The sequence below is a fragment of the Diadema setosum genome, chromosome 5 (genome assembly GCF_964275005.1).
Source record: "Diadema setosum chromosome 5, eeDiaSeto1, whole genome shotgun sequence".
NCBI classification, from domain to species: domain Eukaryota; kingdom Metazoa; phylum Echinodermata; class Echinoidea; order Diadematoida; family Diadematidae; genus Diadema; species Diadema setosum.
In genome coordinates, this window is record NC_092689.1 from 17,928,289 (window position 1) to 17,953,925 (window position 25,637).

The following is a 25,637-nucleotide window of genomic DNA, read 5'->3' on the forward strand; positions in this document are numbered from 1 at the left end:
TTGACGTTACGTATTGTTAAAAAGACAAAATGTGAACAAAAGTTATAATGAAATGTTTCTAGACTAAACCATCTACAGTTATGATTTAATAAATAAAATTATGATATCTCCTTATTTTAGGCTTTATTGCAAAAATTGTGTATGGTAGTAGGTTTTGTGATATAACTGACCTACATATACGCATCAAAAGTGATATCTTGAACATTTTTTAAATCACTGCTCTCAAAGGTAAACAGGACCTTTAAAATATAATCATTATGAAACAAGGGTCTTGACCGTTAGTTCGCTATCAAAACAAAAATAATGAAGAGTAAAACAGGGATCTTTCCATGGAAGGATGAAAATGTGAACATTTCATAAATAACTGATAAAGTAAAGCCATCAAACAAGTCATAGTGATTAAAACTGCAAGAATGCAAGACTCACACTCCAGTCCACCGTGGTCCTGATTTCTTTCTCCGCCATGGAATGGGCTGGAAGATGGTGTGTGGGAAAGCCATGGATCTGGTTGGCGTATGCATTGGACTTTGATATTGCCTTCCTGTAGAGATGAAATAACAACACAAAAGAATAGGGAGAAAACGGATGATTAAATCTTGACAGAGAGGTATATGACACATTTAGAGCAAAACAAAACCCCATCTAATTGAAACCGATCTGATGAGATGTGCTATTCTATGGTTATACACTTGAACTCATCTACACTTGCATGACCAATCTGGGAAAGCCTACTGGGAGAAGCAAACAAGTATTACACAACATGATGAATTATATAAATGTTGAAACACATGACAGAAGCAAAACAATATATATATATATATATATATATATATATATATATATATATATATATATATATATATATATATATGTATATTCTTTAACTCTCATTGCCACATCAAATGCAGAAATTGGCTTGAATCTAATATAATCTGGATATGATAGCCATAATTACTGTACTAATGCACCAGACAGAGGTCTTCACCATACCATGAAATAATATTGCTATTAACTCACACTTCATTTGAGGATATTGATCATGATTATTTTGATTTTATGTATTCTCTTGGAAATGCTGGAAAACATCTTAGCTGAAACCACAACTAAGCAATGTCTTCCCACATCAAATACAGCCACATGTTGACTAGGATTATGATTGAAAATACATACACAATCATGTGATAATGTAACAACTGTGATTATGTGCATTACATCCTTACCATTTGAGACATAAAATGCATATTAACACTCTATTTTTTTCTGTAACTGATATAACATGTGTCACAAATGGACTTCATTGAAGGAAAAATATCTACTGTTGAGCTCTGCTGCATAAAACACTCCAGATGGTTTGGCAATCTTGAAAACCATACTGTAGCCACATGATTTATTCCAAACAAATTTTAATTTTTCTGTCACAGAGTTGAACACAGATATGGCTACAAGTTGTAAACAAATATATGAAGAAATGCATTTATTAAAAGAATAGTTATAAACACAATCATTCCCAGAAATAGTACAAAACATGTGTGAGATAAATCTAAATACTACTTTTCGTATTTGCCACATAGATTCAGATTTCTTTACCAAGTCCACTGTCAAACTTCAAAACCAAACAACAAATATTTGTTGTTTGAAACACTACAGGTTATCATCAATTATTGAAAGATTGAAGGTTATTATCAACTATTGAAATATTGAAGGTTATGATATGATAACCTTCAATATCTTAATAGTTGATAGTTTCTGGTAGATAAATATCAGTCATTAGACCAGCACACTTCAATGTATCTGCAATACAACGGAGGAACCCCCTCCTCTCCAAAACAATAACTACAGCAAACACACAATAAATACATGGGGATGGGAGATGTCCTACTTGAAGCTATCTGGTCTGTTTGGAAGGCTGCGTAGACTGGTGTCCATTTCCGAATCGCTGTCTGCGTCTCGCTGCCGTGCCATGGTCGCGATCTGGCTGATGCCAGAGCTCTGCAGGGCTGCGGCGCCCAGCGACTGCGACCTGGGCTTGAGACGGTACTTATTGAACATGCCCATACTGTGTCTCTGCGACTTCATGTTGGCCGGGTGGCCCTCAAAGATGTCCGACTCTGTTGTCGAGATGTCGCCGCGGCTGGATTGCATCTTGAAGATGCTGTGGCGATGATTTTTCGCACTTCCCAAAGTTTCCACTCGCAGGAGTTTCGGTGAGCCCCGTGGGGCAATACAGTCAAATGTTTGCATCATCGGATTTTCGTTACCGTGACAACGGTGCTGAGTAACTCTAAATTCCCACACACATCCACTTTACTTCTCCAACAAGAAAAAATCACATTAGTGCTGAGCTTCAGATCCCCAATGCTCTACTCCTGATATGAGCATCATATCCCTCAGATATCTTGGTACCATTCCACTGTTCCTATCTGAAAGCAGGAAGTGGCAGGAATGACGCAGTCTTCAGGGAAACTGTGGAAGATATAGGTATTTTTCTGTCTGTCTGTCTCTCTCTCTCTATCTATCTCTCTCTCTTTCAATCTATCAAATTCTCTTCAAGACTCCCTCACATTTGACTTAAACTTGTTCCTCTTTCAAGATAACAAAAACAATCTCTGAGAATTACTGTCTCTGCAGTAAACAGCACAAAAATAATGAATACCTACAAAATTTGAAACAAACCTCCCAGGGTTTGGTAGTGTCTTTAGAAGGCTTCTCACACAAAAAACCCCAAAATGCAGCATTTGTGACCTTTATCAGAAATTGAATCATACACCATTACCTGCACTGGTGTACAACCATCTTGGACATGACAATAACAGTGCAAGTCATTTCTTTCTTTCTTTCACTGATAGTTATATCTATTGTAACATGTCACATCAAGATTTAGTTAATTTTGGAAAAGGGGTGGTTTACCACTTGTAATACTAAAAAAGGTTTTTTTTTTACTAAATTTGTGATCACTTCTACATCGATGAAATACACAAAGATGGAAATATTTCTTTGATGCTATTTTACAATCAGAGGAAGATCCATACTTGGCAAAGGGCATCTTTATCCAAAGCAATTAAAAAAAAAGAAAAAATATCTTTCTCTTCTTGCAAAAGCAAAATTCTCTGCTAGTAAGCTCAAACAAAAACAAAAAACAAAAATCCCCCACAAACTATTTCTATCTCGAATGAATAAAAACAAATACACATGTACATAAACCGCATTTGATTTTTTTTTTTTTTTTTTTTTTTTTTAGGGAAAAATGCTTTTTTAGACAGATAAGGCCTCAATCAAAGCATAGGGTTGAAATAAACATGGGTGTTTGGTTGATCTGACATGATGATGAAGATCGCAGCAAGATGAAAATCACCTGAATACTAAACCAAGCTCTGAGTCAGCTTTCTTTTTCCATTCTATGAAAGTAAAAATACAAACAAAAAATGACAACCAAGCACCACCACCATGACTGCTAAACCAAAGTAGATGGGTACAGGGATTTTTTTTTTTTTTCATCAGCATGTTTCAATGCACAAATCTCACTGCAGCTTAACCCGTTAAGGATGGGCTGATTTTGCTATAACACGCATTTCCCATAGACACCTGCCCACGTATACTCGGGACTCGTCCTAAACGGGTTAATGAGGGTATTCAGATATCATTGTTGCCATGACAGCCCTGAGAAGTGATGACCGTCGCAGAGACAGAGGCATTTACCAAAGAGTGTACTATATTCTAAAGATAGAGAATAATCCGGTGGCTAATCCTGGAGTTCCTGGAAGTCTCTTGTCAACAATCAGCAACAGTTCAGACCACCATACATGAGTCCAAAGAAAGCAAAAATAGATTGTTTTTTGTTTCTTGATTTCTACGAAGAATATTGTGACTCACCACGCTTTTTGTGTCATGTCTTATGTCTTAGATCATAAAATGATCGAGGGTCAAAAAATATATATAATTTGAGACATGAAGCCTTGATAAATGATGCACAGGTCTGAGTGAGAAGCCTTGTGTTTTTAAAGTAACTATTGACCGATTCTGTGACGCGCTATGTGTATTTTTGGCATGGGCAGCGCCATTACGCGGTGTCTCAGCCGACCCCCCCTTCCCACTCCCCACCCCTCTCCCTACATTAGCACGCGCGCAGAATGAAAAACTGATGCATGGTTGCTTTAGCCAATGGGCGTCTCGTACTGAGTGCGCGAATGCTTGCTTAGTGCGCGAACCTTTGTTACAAGTGCGCGATAAACATGTTGCCCTGGGGGTGGGGGAGAGCAGGGGGGGTCGGCTGAGACACCGCAATTTGAGCTCATGGCTGCGCCCAGTGCCATAAAATGTCTGCTGCCCTCAACGAACCCGAATCGGTCAATAGAACTGTTTAACCTATGAGGTGGAGCCACATGGGTTTATGTTCATCATCTGTTTTATAGATTGAGGGGAAAATCAGTGCAGAAATCCTTTTCTTTTTTTAAAATCATATTATATGTCAAATAATTACTGATGCATGGCGCATTCACAGGATGCATTTTCTTTTGGCTTGCTATAGATGCATGGCTAGCTGGACCTCGCATCCAGTAATTAATCAAGCTGAGCATCCAGTATGTATACTCCTTGCACGGTAAATTGAATGGATGCATGGCTGTCTATCTAATAGCCATCTCTTGCTGAGTGCATGAACTCTAGTGACAAGTGTGTGGTAGCATGTTTCCAGTGGCTTCACTGTCAGTGAGGCAATGTGTGGCCAATAAAAATCAATGCACAGCTAGCTCACGACCAATGACAAAACAGAATTTCCTCAATTCTTTCTATAAGAGCATCTATATTGTAACATAGAGTCCTTGCACCACTGTTTGCTTACTCCAAAAAAACAAAAACAACAAGTCAGTCATGCATAAATTTATGAGAATTTTAGAATCTTGCAAGGAATGACTTTAAAAAAATGTCCACTTCCACAGTATAACAACCTAAACTGACGCTACGTATGAAGTGATAGCGCAAGAACCCCGTCAGGTATTTGCACAAAATACTTCTTAGCTGTGCCATCAAACTTGCTTCTAGATCCCATTAAAGGTATCAGCATGAATCACAAAACATGGATGATACTTAAAGACAATTATTTCAAACTTAATTTGATGACATTAAGCACAAATCTCTTCTAAGTCTGAGATATGGTAGGAGCCTACTCATAACTACTGTACTAGTATTCCTTTTGTCATCCTAGATTATGTTGCGTGTATCATAAAAGTATATGTTACACTGTAAACACGTACACATGACACGACTGAAGTGGGCTTGTGTCTTGGCAGACAGGATGACAGACCACGGAAAACTTGCTTTATTTAACACTTAAAGTTGTGCAAAAAGGGGAAAGAAAATTAAAACTGAATTCCCTACCCATAAAATCATACATTTGGACTGCTATGTGTATTTAAGGGTTTCACATCTAATGTTGATGAAAAACACAGGGCACACAGTGTCTATGTTAAAGTTGGGAATTTTAAGGGTACAGTGCCTGCAAAATGACATCAATTGAAAGCAGCTGAATTATACAGGCTGTCTGCATCCAACATCTTAGCATAATGCAAGAGCAATTTAGAACCTAACTCTTTAGAAAAAGCAAGAGGAGTAATATTTACCTTAACATATGTCCGTAATAAGACAACGGAATGTGTCATTTTCATTAAAAAAAATATTTCATGGAATTACAATTGTATCGTTAGATTTTCCTTGTGAAAGATTGTACTGCTGTGATGTCATGAACTATTGTAGTCTTCTCAACCACTGATGGCAGCACCAAAAACTGTAAAAATTCATAACTTTTGAACAGATTGACAGATTTTCCTCAAACCTCCATGACATGTTCTCCTAACATTACTGCATTCATTCAATCTGCATATTTGGAGAAATTTCCCCTGTAATGTACATGCATATGATCTAGAGGTAGACAACCCATTCTGAAACAGTATTGTATTATTCTACAAAATGGCTTGCACGGATTAGAAAGATATACATACATAATGAAGTCAAAATTTGATAACAGTTAGATACAGGACATCTGCTCTGATTGGTGAAGAAAGTAACGCGGCGGATGTGTGTACATGCTGCCGACTCTCTACACGTAGCACTGTAAGTTTTAACAAGTCTAGACATGTCTAAGGCTTCACTGAGCACACTTGACAAAATTCTACCTGCGAAAGTAATGATTTTCATGCATGAACATTTTAAGTAAATGATGTGGGAATAGGCAAAAACTTATATTGAATGAACAGAAACATCATTCCAAACGACTTGATCTTATGTGGAGAACTGATCTCCTTAATTCTATACATCTAACTCCACAGGCACACAGATTCCGATCTCCATAATGCTGCTCAGAATTAGATCAAACATATTCCATCCCTGCCCCAAACATCTGAGCAAAAGAAGCAAAAATTACAAATATCCTCAACAGACACCGATAGTCTGTGTCAACAGGTCGAAGTATACATCTACACAGAACATGCTCCAATGAAGAAAACTCTCCAAGCAAACAGGTGCAGAATTCTCTACATCACATATAACCGTAAAAACTCAAAATGTTTACAATTACAAAATGTGATAGGGAGAATTGGCTACCTAGTAGTTACCAGGTACGTATGAGGTGCCAAAACAACTAATGCAACTCTATCGCTGCCACTTGCAACTGCAGTAGACATGGGAAAAATGGATGTAAAGGGGCATCTACTGTATACGCCACATACTTCACAAGTCTAAATTTTCACGAATCAAGACTTCCCGGTGTGGAGTGCTGTACTGAACGGAGATATATATGTGTACGCATACATCACATTCATATCAAGGATCACAGTCAATATTTTCATGTGTTTCTAGTTTTGTGAATAGCAGCTGACTCGCAAAATTCGTGAAAATAAAAACCTCACGAAATATTCAGCGTATACCAGTACAGTATATAGCAGAGGCTGTCTAACATGTTTTCCAGTTTATCCATTGGGTACTGTATATATTATCACTCTATGCTGTGCATAAATAAAATCCAATTTTCTCTTGATAAATTTTAAGGATCAATTTCAACAAATTCATAGAATGAGATCATTGATAATTATTGACTATCAAAAGTCCTTACACCTTATCAAACACAAGGGACTAAGCAATCTATATTTAGATGGCTATAAAAACTGGACATCATTCCATTTGCTGTAAATCTGTACAGAGTTCAATCTTGGGACAGTGAATACAGCCAAACACTCACTTGTAATATAATCTGCCAACTGGTAGGCTTATGGGTACATTTAATCAAAATTCTGATTTAAAATGTAGCAATTACAGCGAGGAAAGTTAGGAATTACCTGCTATGCAAACCTCTTCTCCTATGGTAAATGTATGTTGATTCCTTTTCCATTTACACAGCGATGTTCAAATCAGATCTTTGGTTAACAGGAAACTAAGCTCTTAAAACTCAGCGACCAGCATGCTTTTGGTTCCAATCCTCCATGTTTAATATTTAGCCAGAGAAGGACTCTACACAAATCATAATTTGCATCCATAGCAAGAACTCTACTATAGGTCCTCATATGTCACAGTGAAGCTTGGGGACCATAATGTGGCTGTCCCAATGTTATTTATGTACAATTCCTGACCGTCTACACGTATGCTGAACGCATGTGTGTGAGGAACACACAGCAAATACACAGCGTACAGATGATGTATTGAGCCGCTTTACGGTGAGAGTGTGTGTGTGTCGCGTCTAGTGCAATGGCCGTGCAGTACGGTATACCACTGGTGGGGCAACACGTGTGTGACCATTTCAAGAGATTGAGAGAGATCGAGAGAGAGAAAACCTGTGTTAGGCACACCAGGGAGTTGTGGAAATGTGTAAGTGTTGTGAGCCACTTATCATAATGCCGACACTAATCATAATAAACTTGCAGCTATTTGCAGCGTGCGTTGCTGCAATAGCATGTATACAGCTTGGGGAAAGATGAAGTTGAATCACCTGTTTTGTATACCGGTATATCCCACACACCTTGTAACTCTTATTTACTGATATCACTCTTTCACATAAATCATATGTCATAATCAATACTGTTTATTAACATTTTAAAGTAAGTACCTGTCAATACATTACTGGCATAACTCTTGATCTCTGCAAGTTTGATCATTAATACCTGGGTACCTTATGCAGTATACACGATAGATGCACTAGCATTCAGCAGGACCTAATAGGGCCAGAGTGCTTTCTTTAACCATATGGTTTTTGCAAATGGGCAAAACACAGCTGACTTTAAAAGGCAATTTGGTTCAGTAAGGCATTTGAATTAGATCTTAAATCACAGCAATATTGAATCACTGTAAGCGCAGATATTTGGGTTACATTGAGTTTTGCAGATTTCATGCTCCTTTTGGCTAGCATGAATTCTAAAGCCTGAAAAAATATCAACAAGATTTTCTATGCACATTTTAAAACATTTGAATTGTGCATATCATATGCTGATAAATGCTACACTATAAACTATGGGTGTGTGTATAGTAGCTTTCTGGATCGTTTGCATGTATTCTGTAATCAAATGCACGTAGTTGTGTAACTGAAACATAATGTTCGTACATTGGTATGCATGCAGTGCAGTAGAGTAGAAATGAACACCAAAACCAACACTAACTTTGATGAATCATCACCATAATAGGAAGGTTACACTTTCCTTTACTGTACATTTTTCCAGGAATGACAAGGAAAAGTAGAAATTACGCGGTGCGTAATATATGTCCCCGCCGGAAGTAACATTTTGTAACAAAATGTGCAATATAGGTAAAAAATCAAGGTCAAAGGTCAAAGAAGTCAAAGGTCAAAATTCTGTGTAGAAGTTTTGAAGCCCTCACCTAGTGCCATCACATAAAGCAAATGGAATCGAAATTGGGTTAGAAATGGCGAAGGAGTAGCATTTTGTAGCCAATGTACAATATAGGTCAAAAATCAAGGTCAAAGGTCAAAGAAGACAAAGGTCAAAATTCTGTGTAGAAGTTTTGAAGCCCTCACCTAGTGCTATCACATAAAGCAAACGGAATCGAAATCGGGTTAGAAATGGCGAAGGAGTAGCATTTTGTAGCAAAATGCACAATATAGGTCAAAAATCAAGGTCAAAGGTCAAAGAAGTCAAAGGTCAAAATTCTGTGTAGAAGTTTTGAAGCCCTCAACTAGTGCCATCATATAAAGCAAACGGAATCGAAATCGGGTTAGAAATGGCGAAGGAGTAGCATTTTGTAGCAAAATGTACAATATAGGTCAAAAATCAAGGTCAAAGGTCAAAGAAGTCAAAGGTAAAAATTCTGTGTAGAAGTTTTGAAGCCCTCACCTAGTGCCATCACATAAAGCAAACAGAATCGAAATCGGGTTAGAAATGGCGAAGGAGTAGCATTTTGTAGCAAAATGTACAATATAGGTCAAAGGTCAAGGTCAAAGGTCACAACTGAAATTCTGTGTAGAAGTTTTAAAGCTCCCATGTAGTGCTATCATATAAAGCAAACAGAATCAAAATTGGCTCATAAATGACAGAGAAGTAGCAAATTGAACATTTTGATCACACACGGACGCACACACGGACGCATGCACGGACGCACGGACACACGCACGTACGGAACCCGTTTCATAGTCCCCTGCTCGAACTCGTTCGGCGGGGACAAAAACCAACTTACATAAATTGTATGAGTTCTATTTTCCTCTCATATGAATACAACTGTTTAAAAACAATTGAATCAGACAAGTTGTCACCATGGGACTAGTACATTAAAACAAAACCATCAAATAAGTTTAGAGAGCTACTACAAGGATGTTGCACATTCTCTGTAATTCAGAAGGGAAAAAAAGAGAAAACTACCTTCACATAAAACGGATACACACATGGCAGTTCATCGCTGTTAATAACAACACACACAAAAAGCATCAATAGATCAAACAGCTCCCCTTCTTCAGGCTAATGAGTGGCCATTTTCCCTGGCAAATATTTGCAGAGTCCAAGAATAGAAGACAAATTGAAATCTGGCCAGGGAAGAAAAATACAACTTATATCACCCATAACTTGGAGCTGAGCCAATGATAGCTCATATATCTAGACATATGTGCCACTGCTGTTGTCACCAAAATGTTACAGCTATAAATATAGCACCACCTACTCGATCACTCCACGATACATAATTACATCTCGAAGCACACTGCACTGAATAATAAAAACACACACACACACCTACACAAATGAGTGTACCTTTATTTTTGTAGGTCAATGAATGTACACTCTTATTTCTTCCAAATGCAGGAAATACAGCGAATGAGTTGATTTTACAAAACAAATAAAAAACATGACAAAGGATAACAAAACAATCTACTATCATCAGCACTAGTTCCAAAGAAAACAGAAACCAAAGAAAAAGCCATAAACAATGCATGGCAACCAGTTGGGACATGACAGCACAAAGGCCAAAAAGATATCTGAAACCTCTCATAGTTGTTAACAGTTGTTTAATGCTGGAAAACCTATAGATAGAAAAGGCAGTGTTTGACAGTATTTCCAGATTTGAGATATGAGATATGAGATATATGGTTCTAGAGCCCAAAAAGATATGAAAAAAAAAATATGGCCGTACCGTACGTACCAGTATATATCAGGGTTGAAATTACGTGTAAATGCTATATGCTAAAAAAGGAAAAAAACAAACAAACAAGTGAAAACCTGTGAGTAATAAGATCTATTATATATTTGGCATTTCCTATAGACAGTATGGTAGACTACACCATTCAGTATACTGTTTATAAAATCAGCATCGTGGTGCAATCATGCAGCTCACACATTAAAGCTTTACAGTTTCTCAAATTGAGCAACTACAAAGCTATACAGTGTCTTAAGGGTCCTACATTCCTTTTGCAAACATCACAAAATTTTGCATGGTTGAAGAATAATATTTCCCAACATTGTGTATGAACACTACAGTAATTACACTTCAAGAGTTTTTTTTTTTTTTGTTTGTTAAAGAAATGAATAGCTAACCCCATGTCACTTGAGGATACATTCCCTTTTGCATTGAGAATAGCCGCTGAATCTTTTTCAAGGTCTGAATAATTCACTAGAAATCTAAAGTACTGTTTCCCCCATCATCACAAAGAAGTTTCACTTTCATAATTCTCTGGAAAGGTCTGAAGTACCTACGTCACAATAAACCATATCTTTGAAAGGAGTCCAATTTTCAGGATTGCAAAAGGAACACACAAACATTAAATACAGTTGTTAGTCCTCTGATGATTAGCCATGCAAAGAATGCCACTCAACCTCATCACATTTCTTTTCCCTTTCTCTTTCTGGGATTTAGGTACATTCTTTTCAATCACCACTTCATGCTCATGCCACCTTATTCTCAAAGATGACATGTTATACATTGACAATTTTGCTTTGTAAGCAGCGTCTGATCATTTTTAAAAAGAAGTTGACCTTTTATTATTCACATTACATTGTAGTATAATGGTATAAAAAGTGCTTTTGCTATGCAGTGCCATGAACCTAGAGCTGCTGGCAGAATGATTGAAATACTTTCCCAGTCAATTGTGGCTCAGACAGTATCATTTGATGGAATTATTAGAACCAGCACTGTCTGTTGGGCAGAAGTTCGGTAGTCTAGTGGATACGACGTCTGTCTAGCATCTGGGGATCTTTGGTTCGCATCCAACCCAAGTGTGTGTGGCTATGATTTTCTTTCACAGCATCTACTAAAACACTGAATAATCAGTGCTTAATATTTACATTGATGAAGGGCAAATTCGTCAATCAGTTGCAACAGAAATATGTGTTGAAATACATGGTTTATGTTCATCAACTGTCATTATAAATATGCATACCTAGTTATTTGCATTAATATATTGGTTTACTTATTCTAATGCATCTTGTCTATGCCAGGTTAAAGTTAAGTGTACTTGAAGCTCTGCACACCTACATAAACTGAAGTACATATATTTTGTAACTGGTCTATAAGTCATGAGCAGTTAAAAGAGAGAGAGAAATACAATAATAGCCCAATGCCACACAAGAAGAACTAGATCCTTGTAAATGCCATCTTCATTAATACAAAGTGTTTTTACTATGATAACTACTAAAATGTTTCGTCTCTGACATTATAACCCTTTATTTGAGAATCTCACTGCATCTCTAAGTTGTTTTTATTTTGTTTCCTCGGTGAATGCTAAGTGTGTTAAAGGCGACACATATCATACACAATTGTACAAAACTGTCCATTCATTTTTTTTTTTTTTTTACAACACTATGTTACACACAAGCTTAATATTCTATTATCCTGATCACTGAATCTATTAAAACTGACAATGTTTTACATAGACCTCCGTAACACGTGTTACACATTTGTGATTTAAATGCAGCAGCTTACCACTACTTTTCATCAGTCAAAGTACTTTGTCAAACTGAATTTGCACCAATTGAACTAAGCCTGCCATGTCTGTATGGAAGTTTTTCAAAATGTATGTGTATTTTTTTTTTTTTTTTGTCTGTGTGTTTCGTTCGTTATTTGATTTTTTTTTACCTCGCCATTTCTCCTGGTGCGGCTATCCCAGGTCTGTGCATGGCCTTCGACATGGCGCATGTTGCACAGTCGGGGTCACAGAGGTCAGAGTGCATTGCCGAAAGCTGGGCAATGGCGCTCCTCGATGACCGGTGTGAGGGATCCAAGAAATCCTCAAAATAATCCTCAGACGACATGATGTCTTGATGCTGTTATCACTTCCTCTTCTTAAGGGAATTGATGCGAAGAGTGACAAACTTATGTGTCAACTGCTCGTCTTGCTTCAGTTCAGACTTCTGTTCAGACGCAGACAGGTGCTACTCACATTCACAATGCAAAAATGGACTTTCTCAATGGAGTCCAGTATCAAAGTACATTTGCTAACTGTCAGTTATGCTTGCCAGATACTCAGTACTGTAATATGCTGCTTGCTACGAGAATCAAATTCAAATTCTTGACCATCGACCGGAGTCTCTGACAATACTGTCTTTGTTGAGAGATTCCTCCAGTTAAGAAAGTAAATCAGAAATGACAACTGTGGCAGAAATGCACTCGAACAGCCTCAAAAAGGTATGTCCTCGGCCTCGATTGGTGCACGTTGCATGAATTTTAGTGGAACAAAACTGCACGATCGTAATGTCACAGTATTGGAGTTACTTTGGTCCCCATCTGCTTGCTTCTACGCTTCCTTTTTCGATACAAGTTGCATGCATCGTCCCACGCAAAATCTCCACTAAAGGTTGAAAGGAGCCACACAGTTCATTAAGCCAGACGGGAAAGAGGTTGAAGCAAGCACCAACGTGACAAGTACAGCACTGCACATGCTCCCAATGGGATCCTTGCTACCAGTTTCTAATTATTAGTCGGTAATTGCCACTCTGTGATTACCAGTCTGCAGTTTCCATTACGCCCTCCTTAAAACACTAGGTTCTTTTTTCCCTCCCTCTCTCACTTTAGTTTCTATCTAAGAGGAATATGAATAAGAAACAAAAGCTTTCCTATTAAGCTAAAGAGGATTTTCTTCAAAATATAACTATTCAGCTCAAGCAAAATAGATTCAAAGGCTATATCACTACAGCTCTTACTATGAAGCAACAAATATGGTTTATATTCTTGTGTACCGAGATATATACCATTTTTTAAATGTCAATAAGAGCTCTTTCTTGCAGTCTTTCATGAATCTATGAATGACCAAAACAGCACAGAATTCAATCAAATTTAAAGTTACAAACTTCTTCCAATGCTGTCATAACCTCAAGTTATTATCTCTCAGATAATTTTACACTATGAATGCATGTAGACATACTGGGTACCAAAGAATGATCAAATGACTTTATATACTAAAATTATACATTTGTCTTTTGCATGAGCAAATCTCATCAAGTAAAGATAATCACATATGACAATTGTATAGCCTATTATCCAAACTTATCACTTCTTGTTTCTTTTGACTGCAAACAATACTCTTTGCTGACAGATTTGTCATCAGATCTATTATGGACCACAGTTTTTGATCAAGATCATGACCACACTGAGATTAATGCTCTGTGTTGCTTTAAAAAAAAATCAAAGAAAAGTGCCTTTTCAGAGAGCATGCACAGACACAGACTTGATGTAATGTTGCCAACTTTTTCCTTCCTTTATAAGTTTCTCTGGCACCAGTATGAGACTGTCAATTTGTTATCCTCCTGTGATAACAATGCAGGATGAGACAATCCTTGAATGTTCTGTCATCCATTAAAAAAAAAGGTGTCCTTCGCATCACTATCCTAATGGCTCTAAGTTATTAATAGCGTAGCATCACTTTCACTGTTTTGGTCTTGTCATCCATAACACATTGACCGTGAAGGACATCCACCATGCAGAAATCTTCCGTCCATCAACGCTGTCTCCTTTAACAGTAGCTTTCGATTCTGCCAGGAAGCTCACCAACAAGTATCCATCCCGTCACCAGGGTTCTAGTGGATGATGATACGCTATGTATATCAGCTTGTTGTCTTTACTTTATCCTGTCATCAAATCCCAAAACAAAAAACACGATGGGGAAAGCTGTATCTTCCAGTCTCCTCCTTCATAATCTTGCCCCGAGATAATCCCCACCTCTCACTGATGGTCACTCTGTGCCAGCTTTTTGGATCCAGACAACGACAAAAAGCACACAATTGGGCAAATCCATGTCCCAACTAGATCACCGTCCAAGATGGAGGACACTCCGAAAAGCTCACGACCTCTTGTTTTTCCGTAGTGAGAGCCCTTCCACCCAAAAAAAGAAGGGGGGAGAAAGAAGAGCGGAAGAGGCAGAAATAGACGCGAGCAATGGGCGCAATACCGCTCTAATGCAGGAGGATGACGTCGTACGAGTGCGCGATATCCTAAATTATGTCACCCCACAACTCTGGGGAGGACGACGGGGTCGTAATGCAAATCATTCCGACAGAGGGGCTCGTAGACATAGCAAACACTTTGCAGTGTCTTGGAAGGTGAGCTCAGCATGCTGCTATTACGGGCCTGCTCTTGCACACACTGCTCCGGCGCAACGTCCCCACTCGCCGGCACACTCCATTCTGCCCGTCCAAGTCACTGCCATGCGGTGCATAAGTTATGCATTAATTTTTCTGGCGGTGCCCATTTCCTCCCCTCGGCTTTTATCTCCCTCCAGCCGTCAAAATCAGTTGATTTCATCTAATTGTGTCAAAGTGCATTGTTTGCTCCCTAATGATTTCATTATGTATGCATCTTAAAATCATTTGCATGAGTATAAAATGATGAATATTAATGAGTACAGACATATGGCTAGAGACAATGTGATGAAACAGAGTGAAATATGCAATTGTCCAACCTATGTGTGAAATCTCTTGCTGTGTAGGAAATAGGGCATACAGACATTTCTTAGCAACATCTTCCGAGAAACTCCTCTTCTATCCATCTCTTTCTCTTCCTCTCTTTATTCATCCCTTCTTCTCTTCATCTTTTCATCCTCATTCTCTGTACACTTCAGCACACATATAGCATTGCACATATACAACTACTATTTCCTGAGCATATCATTAACATAATGTCCCCTACGCTAGTGCACCAGTTACACATCCACTGGGTATGTTACCATGTGCACAGTGCTAATTGCATACATACACAACATCGGATGGGATTCACAAACGACCTGTATAATGGTCACCTGTCTCTAAAGGTCATGCCCTTCTACACCCGATATACATATTTTTGTCTAGTGAAATGCACTAGTGGTCTCTTATCTAGTGACTGTATGTCTGTGTGTGTATGCACTGCAGATTAGTGTGGAGTGTGTGTGTATGCACTGCAGATTAGTGTGGAGTGTGTGTGTGTGTATTGACATATTTATCTACAAAATTTCATGAATTCTGACATGAAGGACATGAAAACAGAGTGTCATAATGACTGTGTTCTTATATATTACTAAAGACAGGATACATGGGCATACTGTTACAATCTCATCACAGGAAAGAAAGTGATTAAGAATGTAGTGATTAATGTTAGTGTGTTGCCTTTTTGACAGTATAAGATGTATATGCCTTTCTTCTATCAAGTTCTTTACAGAGACATGACTGGATATGCATGGACTGAATGAGACATCTATGGCTGTTGATCTACTGAAGATATGACATGTACACACACACATCACTATGTCCTTTTGATGCCATAGTCCAAAATATTTACTTGGATAGTGAGCATGTGATTTTAATTGTGTCAGTGTGTGTGAAAGAGAGATGGTGTGTGTGTGTGTGTGTGTGTGTGTGTGTGTGTGTGTGTGTCTGTCTGTCTGTCTGTCTGTCTGTGCGTGCATGTGTATGCACCTACATTGTGATAAGGTAGGGACTAAGAGGACCACTGACTCAACTCAATCAAGGGGCGATACAAAAACAATGGCAGACAACTTTTTACGCTTATGAATATCATCACTACAAATGCATATAATATTGTGGATATTTTCCCAATCTTTTGCAGCTTGTTTGGCACAGCTGCTGAACACTGAGAGAATTAAGTGTGGAGTAGCAGCTAGCCTTCTTCCATCTTCAGTGCATGATGGGAAAATTGGCACAGGTATGAAATGTGTTTTGACATACATACTAATGTTAAAGCATAACACATGGCACAGAGCAGAAAATAATGTGCAGCTATAGTTATACATCTGTCTGACTTTCTGTCACTTGTTTACATAATTAATCCACATGTACAATTGCACATCTGTTTGTATACATTGACATGGGATTCAGCAAGTCTTAGCACAATGATAATCTATACACAGTCAGGGTGTGAACATGTGCTACTTATGCGTGATAAAGTATATTTTGTAGCAACATATGTGCATGTGTGTGCGTGTGTGTGTGTGTGTGAGAGAGAGTGTGTGTATATTATGACATGAGTGTGTTTTTCAATGTGTGTATCTGTGTGTACTTGTCTATGGTGTATACTTGCAGTGTGTGTATATGCTATGGACAGTGAAGAATCAGATTTTAAGGATTCGCTGTATATACTCCTCAAATAAACCATCATCATTTGGTACAAACTACAGCTTGAATGAATATACCTCTATATACTCATCTGCATGAAAATCAATTTTCAAAATGCATAGCATGCATGCAGATTCTAAGGTGAAATAATGTGATGTACTGGTTGCCTCATAATAGTTCACAATTTGAAAAGAGGCCCTAGTGCATTGATGCTACATACTGCAATATTTGTTTTCCTTTTACATAATTGAACACCTGCACAAGAGTGTGATATAATCTTAATTAGGGTTAAATAGGGTAATTGCTAGGGATGGCTCACTAACCGCAAATGTCATATCACTTACAACTCGGGGGGGGGGGGGTCTTCTTGCCCTTTAAAACTCAACAACATTTAATAATAAGATCATGAGATAGGTATCTTCATAAAGTGCACAAAATACCAGCTACATTACTGAAGATTAGTCTCGTGTGTACTAGAGCAGGTGTATGTAGGAGATGCATGTTACAGACAACCAGCTTGTCCTCCAAGCACTATAAAATGCTTTTTCATTGTTCAGACATTAACACAAATCACTAGAAATACAACATGTAAAATCTGGCCTTACTCTCCAGATACTCATTACACATCTCAAAGGATAATGAGACTGGGCATTTTCCTCTATTGCTCCTTGCCTATGGAACTCCCTATCACCGTTTCTCTGTGGAATTGACAATCTAGAGCATTTCAAAGCTTCACTCAAAAAACTCACATTCTTCACCAGGCATTTGATTTCTAACTGTCTTGGAGGAGTTTGCGCCTTTAAATGTTTTTTAAACAGATATATGGCACCAAACAAATACTGTGAATCATCACTAATATCATTATTACTACTACTACTAATATCTATTTGGCATTTCAACATAAAATGCAAACAGAAAATCATATTACATGACATAAGAATGCGGTGATTCTAAGTGCTTCAAATGAAATCTATGGAATATGAAAACACTACCAAGTATCAGTGACAAAGTGCTGAGGTGACTGAATGGACAGAACATTGCTGTCCCTTTAACCCTTTTGTGTGCTTTTAAGTGCCAAATAGCACAGAAATCACTTAGCATTGAACACACTATACATAAAGTCTGTGACACAGAAAGAGTTAATAAGAAAAGCAGGTTCTTATTAAAGGGGTAGTACAGTATTGGTGGAGATGAAAATTGGGCTTTAACTTTTTTTTGCGAGATACCAAGAAAACACTTATGAAATAGTACGGAGCATACCATTTTGAGAGGAATTCAAAGTTTATTTGATGAAAATATTTGATGAATAGCTGAAACATCCAAAAACAAAGTAAAACAAAACGATCGTAATAAAGTGTGGGTCCCACACTTTATTAGGATCACACTGTTTTGGATATCTCAGCCATTTCAAAATCAATTTTCATCAAATAAACATTGAAATCCTCAAAGAATTACATGCTCTTTCAAATTTCATAAGGGGTTTCTCACTATCTCACCAAAAAATGATGAAAACCTGAAGTTAAGTCTCAACCAAAACTATACGATCCCTTTAACATCATATGTGCAGGATGTGTGATGTAGCCATTGCTCATGAGAAGCACATATTGACACCTTAGGAAATCATAATCTCTCAAAGCAATATAGGTTACTGCTCTCCCTAACATCAAACTATGTATGCATTTATGGGTTAATAAGACAAACACATTTTACATAGATACATGAACTTTACCTAAAATTTGGTATGTGAAAGGGCACAGAACTGCGTAAATAAAAAAATTCCGATTCTCCACTCAAAATGAGCCCAAATTTTAAAAAGGTCTTCAAAAAACTTTTTTTCTAAATCATTACACATGTGAACAGATTGGTGGGGAAATATATTCAAAGTAAATATGAAATTTTAATGCATGATAGAATCTCTGTGATCACCTATCTCATTTCATACGGTCAGAGAATTGGCATATATACGAAGGATGTTTATTCGGAATGAACGATTGGACCCTCGCTGTAACCTCTCCTTCACCTTCGTACACTTCTGGGTCAGGCATCGGTAGGGGATTTGCTCATATTGTCATATTTCACTCAGCTTCCTTTTTTTTTTTTTAATGGCCAGTACTTGTGTAACTGTGAGAAACACACAGGTTCTCCCAAGCAAAGCAGACTCACTGATTAAAACAGTCATCCTACAGTCATCTTTAGAGTCTTAAGGGTCCTTGGTGTATTGTAAAAACTGAGAGGACATGTTGAAGAAAATAGGTCGGAAAATGTGCTACATGAACATTGCAGACATAAGCAAATATAAGGGGAAGATGTCCTTACTAAAAGGGGGAAAATGTTTATGTTTGATTTTTTTTTTGCTTTAAAAATGTCAAAAGTAGTCAACTATGGTATCTTTGGTATAATATGGATTTTTAAAAATAATATTAGATCGAATTTCAGTTTTCCTTTGAGCAAACTTTTAATTGTGTATTGCATCAGTGCAGGTTTATGACATCCTTTTATGCAGTTACTATTATTTAACCATCAGATCTGATGAAATTGAATTAAATTTTAGGAAATCTACATCCATTTTCCTTTTTTTTTTGGGGGGGGGGGGTTAGATGTCATGATTTGTCAGTATGAAATGGATGTGGATTACATGGATAACAGAATGAAAATGATTCTTTGAATTCCACTCAATTTTAATCACAGATAATGTAAAGATCTACTTTAATCTCCAGAAGATATGAAGACACACACACACACTCAATGCTCTCAATGTGAGAAATGTAGCATAAAATTATGAAACGCTGACATGCCAGCCAAAATTAAGCAATGAAATTCCTCCATGTTTACCTCTAAAGTCCATTTTAAACATTTTCCCTGTCAGCTTTTGACCAAAAATACTGCTAAGGGGAAAGGGAGAAAAGATAAACAACATGAAGTCAATGCAATCTATAATACTACAGCATAATAAGTTTGTTTCCTGTTTGCGAAATTAAAATGCATGTGGAAGTTCTTGTCTATACCCTACTGCGCATTGAATGTTAGAGGCAACTCGTGAAAATTTCATGCCGCGAAAAAGGGCGTCAGTTCCAATTCGCGAAAATTTCATGCTGCGAAAATATTGTGTTTTATAGTATATCCCAGGGCTCCACACTAGCATTTTTCTCTGGAGACCTGTGAGATCCTTGTTCTGAAATCTTTGAATTTGAAATTTTGGTGGCCCGAAAAAATACGTAGTGACCCAAAAATGAAAGGTAAATTTTCATTTTTAATTCTAGCTGTCCGATTGGGCCACCAAGTGATAGCCTCTTTAATAGGAAATTGGTGGCCAGACATAAATTTTAAGTGGCCCCGGGCCACCGGAACACTGCTAATGTCTATTCCTGTATTATCCATTATGCTAGAAATCTGAAAAAAAGAAAAAAAAAAATCTGCTTCATCATGGGAAGCATTTCACCTCATTTCATAATCCTGGAATCCCTCACATATATCTGATGATTTGAAGACACTACAGGTTAAATCTCATAAAACCTGAACACGAGAGTACAATCTACCTCTGACTTAAATGCAACTCAGCTATTGTAGCAACACAATGCAATGCTCACCTGTCTACATCCAATTGTCTCATATGCCATTAGACCAATTGCTCGCTAAGTGCAGATTTAATAAGATTAGGCTATTAGAGAATTAGAAATTCACCTGATGTTCCTCGGCTATTGTCGACATGCCCTCACCCAGGCATAACTGTATCACTCCAAGGATGCTACATGTTATATATATAGCAACTCTTGTCATCTGTTGCCATGACAACAAAAAGCACACAGACAGGAGGCGGGCACAGACTCAAGGCCAAAAAGTGATTACAAATGGCCATGGAACAACAAGTTTTATGAGATTAATCCTGAAACAACCATTTCTATAGTATTTTCCATTTTACGGCATCTTGTACTCACTCTCACACACGCATAAACATACTCACATGCTAACACACTTTACAGGTACGAGTATATGATGTAGGCATTTGAAACCCATGAAAACCTAGGAAAGGAATACAGCCTATTTTAACCCATTTAAGCACTCTGTGAGCACAGACTAGCCATATTTGCACACACTGGAGTTACCAGTTTTGCCATCATTATGAAATTTCAAAAACTAATTTTTTTTTTTTTTTTTTGCAATCCCTTCAGGCAACAGCAAGCATATTTTTGCAAGATTTACACAAAAACAAAAAAGAAAAAAAAGGAAGAAACAACTAACAACCCAAAAGTAAGGCTTGATCAATTTTTTTTTTTTGTATCAACCCGATGCATATTGCAAGAGCACATTTGGCATCCATGCAAAAGAATTAAGGTATTGCATCATGTTGTTAAAATCGATTTTCAAAAATCTTAATTGGGGTTGAGGTAATCAGGCTTACTGAAACCTTCTACTGCACAGGGCTCAAAATTGATCACAACATGTACATGCAAGATGAGATGGCTGAAATATGCAACACTTTCAAGCGCAAGAGTGGCAACATTGCAGCTAAATGTTAAAAAAAAAAAAAATCCAGATCATCTATCACTTAAATGACAGATTTGAATACACACACACACACACACACACACAAAAACACATACATTTGTATGTTATAGAGAGAGAAAAGTCTATAATTTGCATGGTAGGCAAAGTCAGTGTACACTTAGAAGTAAATTACATGAAATTTTGAACCTTAAAGTGTGACAAAATCAAAGCACCTTTACAGGGGCAACTTTGGACCTTCCTGGTCTGAAAGGTGCAAAATTGCACCCATAAAGTTGCTCTATGTGCATCACACATAAAGGTGCAAAGATGAACCTGTTTTTCTTAGCACGTATACTGATGACTCCTCCAAACAACCAAGTACCAATGACGTAAATCTTTACAATAATTTCATTTCACAGCAAACAAGAATCTGCCTAAAATGCTCTCTAAGGAAATCTACAAGAATGCTAGAAAAATACAATCTGAACATAAGAATACCCTAAATTATCATGTAATTTGAAATATCAATGTGGCAATTCCACCCCAACTACGCTCTCTAGCTGAACTTTATGAAAAATGGGAAAAGAATGCCATGATGATAATAAGAATGATATCAAACACGATAATAATATAATGTTACTACTTCTTCAGATGACAATAATCCCAATAACTGAGAATAGTGACAATTTATGAATTGAGAAAGATTCTCAAAGGTGCATCCAATAATTACATTGCACTAAAATGTACGAATGAAATGTAAAAAAAAAAAAAAAAATTCCCAGTGCTTTCATGACTATAACTGCCCCAGATATTGAAAGAAAAAAAAATTGCTGGATACCAATAAGACAAAAAGTACAGTATTACTAGTTGAGCACCATAAAGACAGAGGTGCTGTTAAACAGCCGGTGGAGTCAATGACCTTCTGGTTCTAAACCCAGAACATCTATACTGGACCTCCCCTGGGGCACACTACACAATAAGCAGGAGGACATCCTCCAAACTTTTGAGGATGGCAACGAACCCCGAGAGCAAAGATTCAATGGATGGTTGGCACGCTGGTGTTGAAGGCATCAACACTAGTTGGAGCTGAACATACGAAGCAATGCAAAGAATTTGAAGCACTCACGTTTGAGAAGTTTGTCACCAAGATATAAACATATAAACATACAACTATATACTTTTATCTATCTCTGTGTATCTGTAACAAAGGCAGTCCAAATCAGGTTCTGCAACTTAAATGCAAGGACAGATAGAGTCACACTTGTTAAATTCCAAGATATATCCAGATACGACGGTGAAATTGTGACCACTCCCTGGGCAGATGTGATGTCAAACTGAGCCCAGACACCAGATGGTATGAAAACCACAGACAGATTTTATTGTTTTTCTCTCTTTTCCCATGCGATATCATCAAAGTTCCCCCCTTCCCATCTCTCTGCCACTATTGGTCCTCATCCCCGTATTTTCCTCCATCACTGACAGCGCGGCCATAAAGTGGTCACGGACCGTGATAACCCTTTGGCGACAATCGGGGCTACGGCCGGCCGTAATGAAATCCTCTCTGGTTTAGTCAAAGTCGGCGCAGAGAGAGGAGCCATTAGCGGCGATGATATATCCTACCTTTATGAGGCCAAGCGGCTATCTGACTTCCGTTTATTTGGCCCAGCAGGTATGCATTCTCTCAGGCATTGCGGTGGAAGGAAAGATGTCTCATTTCTCCATTGAAGGTCCCCCCCCCCCCACCCATTAGAAGAGAAAAATGCCCTTTCCTAGGACATAAAAGTGCCAGCATATATAACCATCACCACCACCATTTAAAAAGTGTAGAAGTCAAAGAAAGAAATAGAAAACATACATTACCAGGACAAAGAACATTATTTGCACATCTGTCATAAAGCTAGTTTGTCACTGCTTGGTACCAGTAGATGTATCCAACATATGCAGCAAAGCGTCGAAAACAAGAAAAAAAGCTGGGTGGGGTTCACAAGAAAGACCTGAGAACCATCTCAGACTGAAGTTTGCTGGTGTCAATATGAGCTGTATCATGGTGGCAGCAAAGGAAATGGCCGATCAACTATGAGCATATTGGTTAATGCCATGTTAACTGCAATTATTGCAACTTAGAATGACTGTAAACACCTCTTCAAAATGGGGCACTGATGTTTTTTTGGCCTAAAGTTCAAAGATGCAGACTTTTGTCACTTCCTGGATGTAAATGTGTACGGACGGATGTGCCTTGACTATGTCGTAGCCATCTGGACTGCCTATGGTCACCCCATCTCGAAAATCACTGAACTGTCCGCAGCTGCCTTTACAAGTGTGTGTGTGTGTGTGCATGTGTTTGTGTGTGTGTTTTTTTTTATATCTTTATTTTTCATTTTTTAAAATTTTATTTATTTATTTATTTATTTATTTATTTATTTATTTTTTTTTTTTTGGGGGGGGGGGAGGTTGGTATGTGAAATGTACATATTTCTTTGCCTAGTATTATCCCTCCCTTATATCATTCTAAAAGTTAATCTCTATAAGTACCGTATGTGACCAATTTGTCTCAACCAACAGAAATACATATATGTATAAATTTATATATTTATTTTTTGTTGATAAATCACAGTCTACTTCAGTCTACTTGGTGATGAAGGGTTAATGTTGGTAGCAAATCACTTGAAATTTTTAAAAGCATCTGAAGGGTATGAGGATTACTGGGTTTGTGATATCATGATATGACAATTATACTTAACACTGTATCAATTACATTGCACATGCATGAGAAACCAATCAGTTTTTTTTTTTTTTTCCGGCGTCATCATTTAATTCAACATACAGAAACCGTTTAATCTTGGCTTACCGTCGTATTCTTTCTTCTACCAGAGATTTGACACTCCCTATACCCCCTGTATCACAAAGTTTTCTCTCTCTCCTTTTTTTTTTCCAATTGAATTATCAATCCTTCAAATCTTCAATTTCATACTCCTACCAGATGTAATATTTCTTCCATTTTACATACTTCCTTTAACTGTGAAATTAAATCTACAGCTGAATAGCATTTAGCAACTATAAAGCCATCTATTAATAACATTAGTCTGAAAATAGATACTCTCTCGTAAGTTGTGTCCTCTTCGCGTGTGCAATTCATTAAGTTCAATAACCCCGTGTTTGGAATGTGATATTTATGTACTGTCTTTCCAATATGGGCATGAATAACAACCGTTTGATGTGCACAAGCTCTTGAAGGCAATTTATAGAACATTCTCAATCAGTGTGTCACCTCCTCAAAATAGACTGCAACTCTAAACAGTGGAGGGTAATACAACCCGGGAAATTGGCTGTTTGCGGCTATAAATACCTTGCTAGTTATACACATGATATTTCATAAAGCCAAACTTGTTGCATTCTGCAACATTACAAAAAATGTATATGACTCATTACTCAGTCATAGTGGAATGTTTTATGGCAAAACGAAAATTGATGATAGCTTCAAGATGATATTTACAACTAGAGGTCCAATGTTCCACATCCTGATGTAATTTGCCACAAATATTCATATTTTCTCTCATATTAAATTCTTTAAGAGACCATTTGGAAGCCATTCTCAACCAGTAGCAAATTGTGAATGTATATAAAAATCTTTATGCCATTGTATCTATGTTTGGTTTTCCTCTATTTTATTTAATTTTAAGATTGTTCACGTCATCCTCCTACTAACCGCACGTCAACATAAACAAAACAAAAATACATATCTGAAGAAAAAAAAAACTCCCAGAAAAAAAAAAGGCAAATCCATCGTTAATTTTGTTGAAGGACAACAGGAAAAGGGTATTGATGGATTCTGCTTAAAATACGCATTCAAAAGAGGAGCAGCCAGGAACTTGATTAGTTCAGATGGGTGCGTGGCAAAATAAATGTACCATGGAATAGACCCTGCAAGAAACGCCACTCCGAATATATATGTCAAACTAAACTCGGGTCGGCCAATCTTGCCAAAGACAACAAATATCTTCCTGCCGTGAAACAAAATCAGGAATATCATAGCAACAAAGATATCAAGTGGTCCTGAAAATAGCTCGACTATTATCACACTTTTCTTTTCTTTCTTTTTTAAATGTCGATACTGAACACTGGACCTGTCAATGGCTT

The 25,637-nt window shown here is 37.5% G+C and overlaps 1 protein-coding gene across 1 annotated transcript in view; it reads right to left on the reverse strand.

The window, feature by feature from the left end:
- The window catches only part of LOC140229165 (diacylglycerol kinase zeta-like), a 295,749-nt gene that overhangs the window by 36,278 nt on the left and 233,834 nt on the right, over window positions 1-25,637 (reverse strand). Inside the window, exon 2 of the mRNA XM_072309430.1 lies at window positions 427-541. Coding sequence (XP_072165531.1) covers window positions 427-541 — 115 coding nt within the window. The remainder of the gene's footprint in view (window positions 1-426; window positions 542-25,637) is intronic.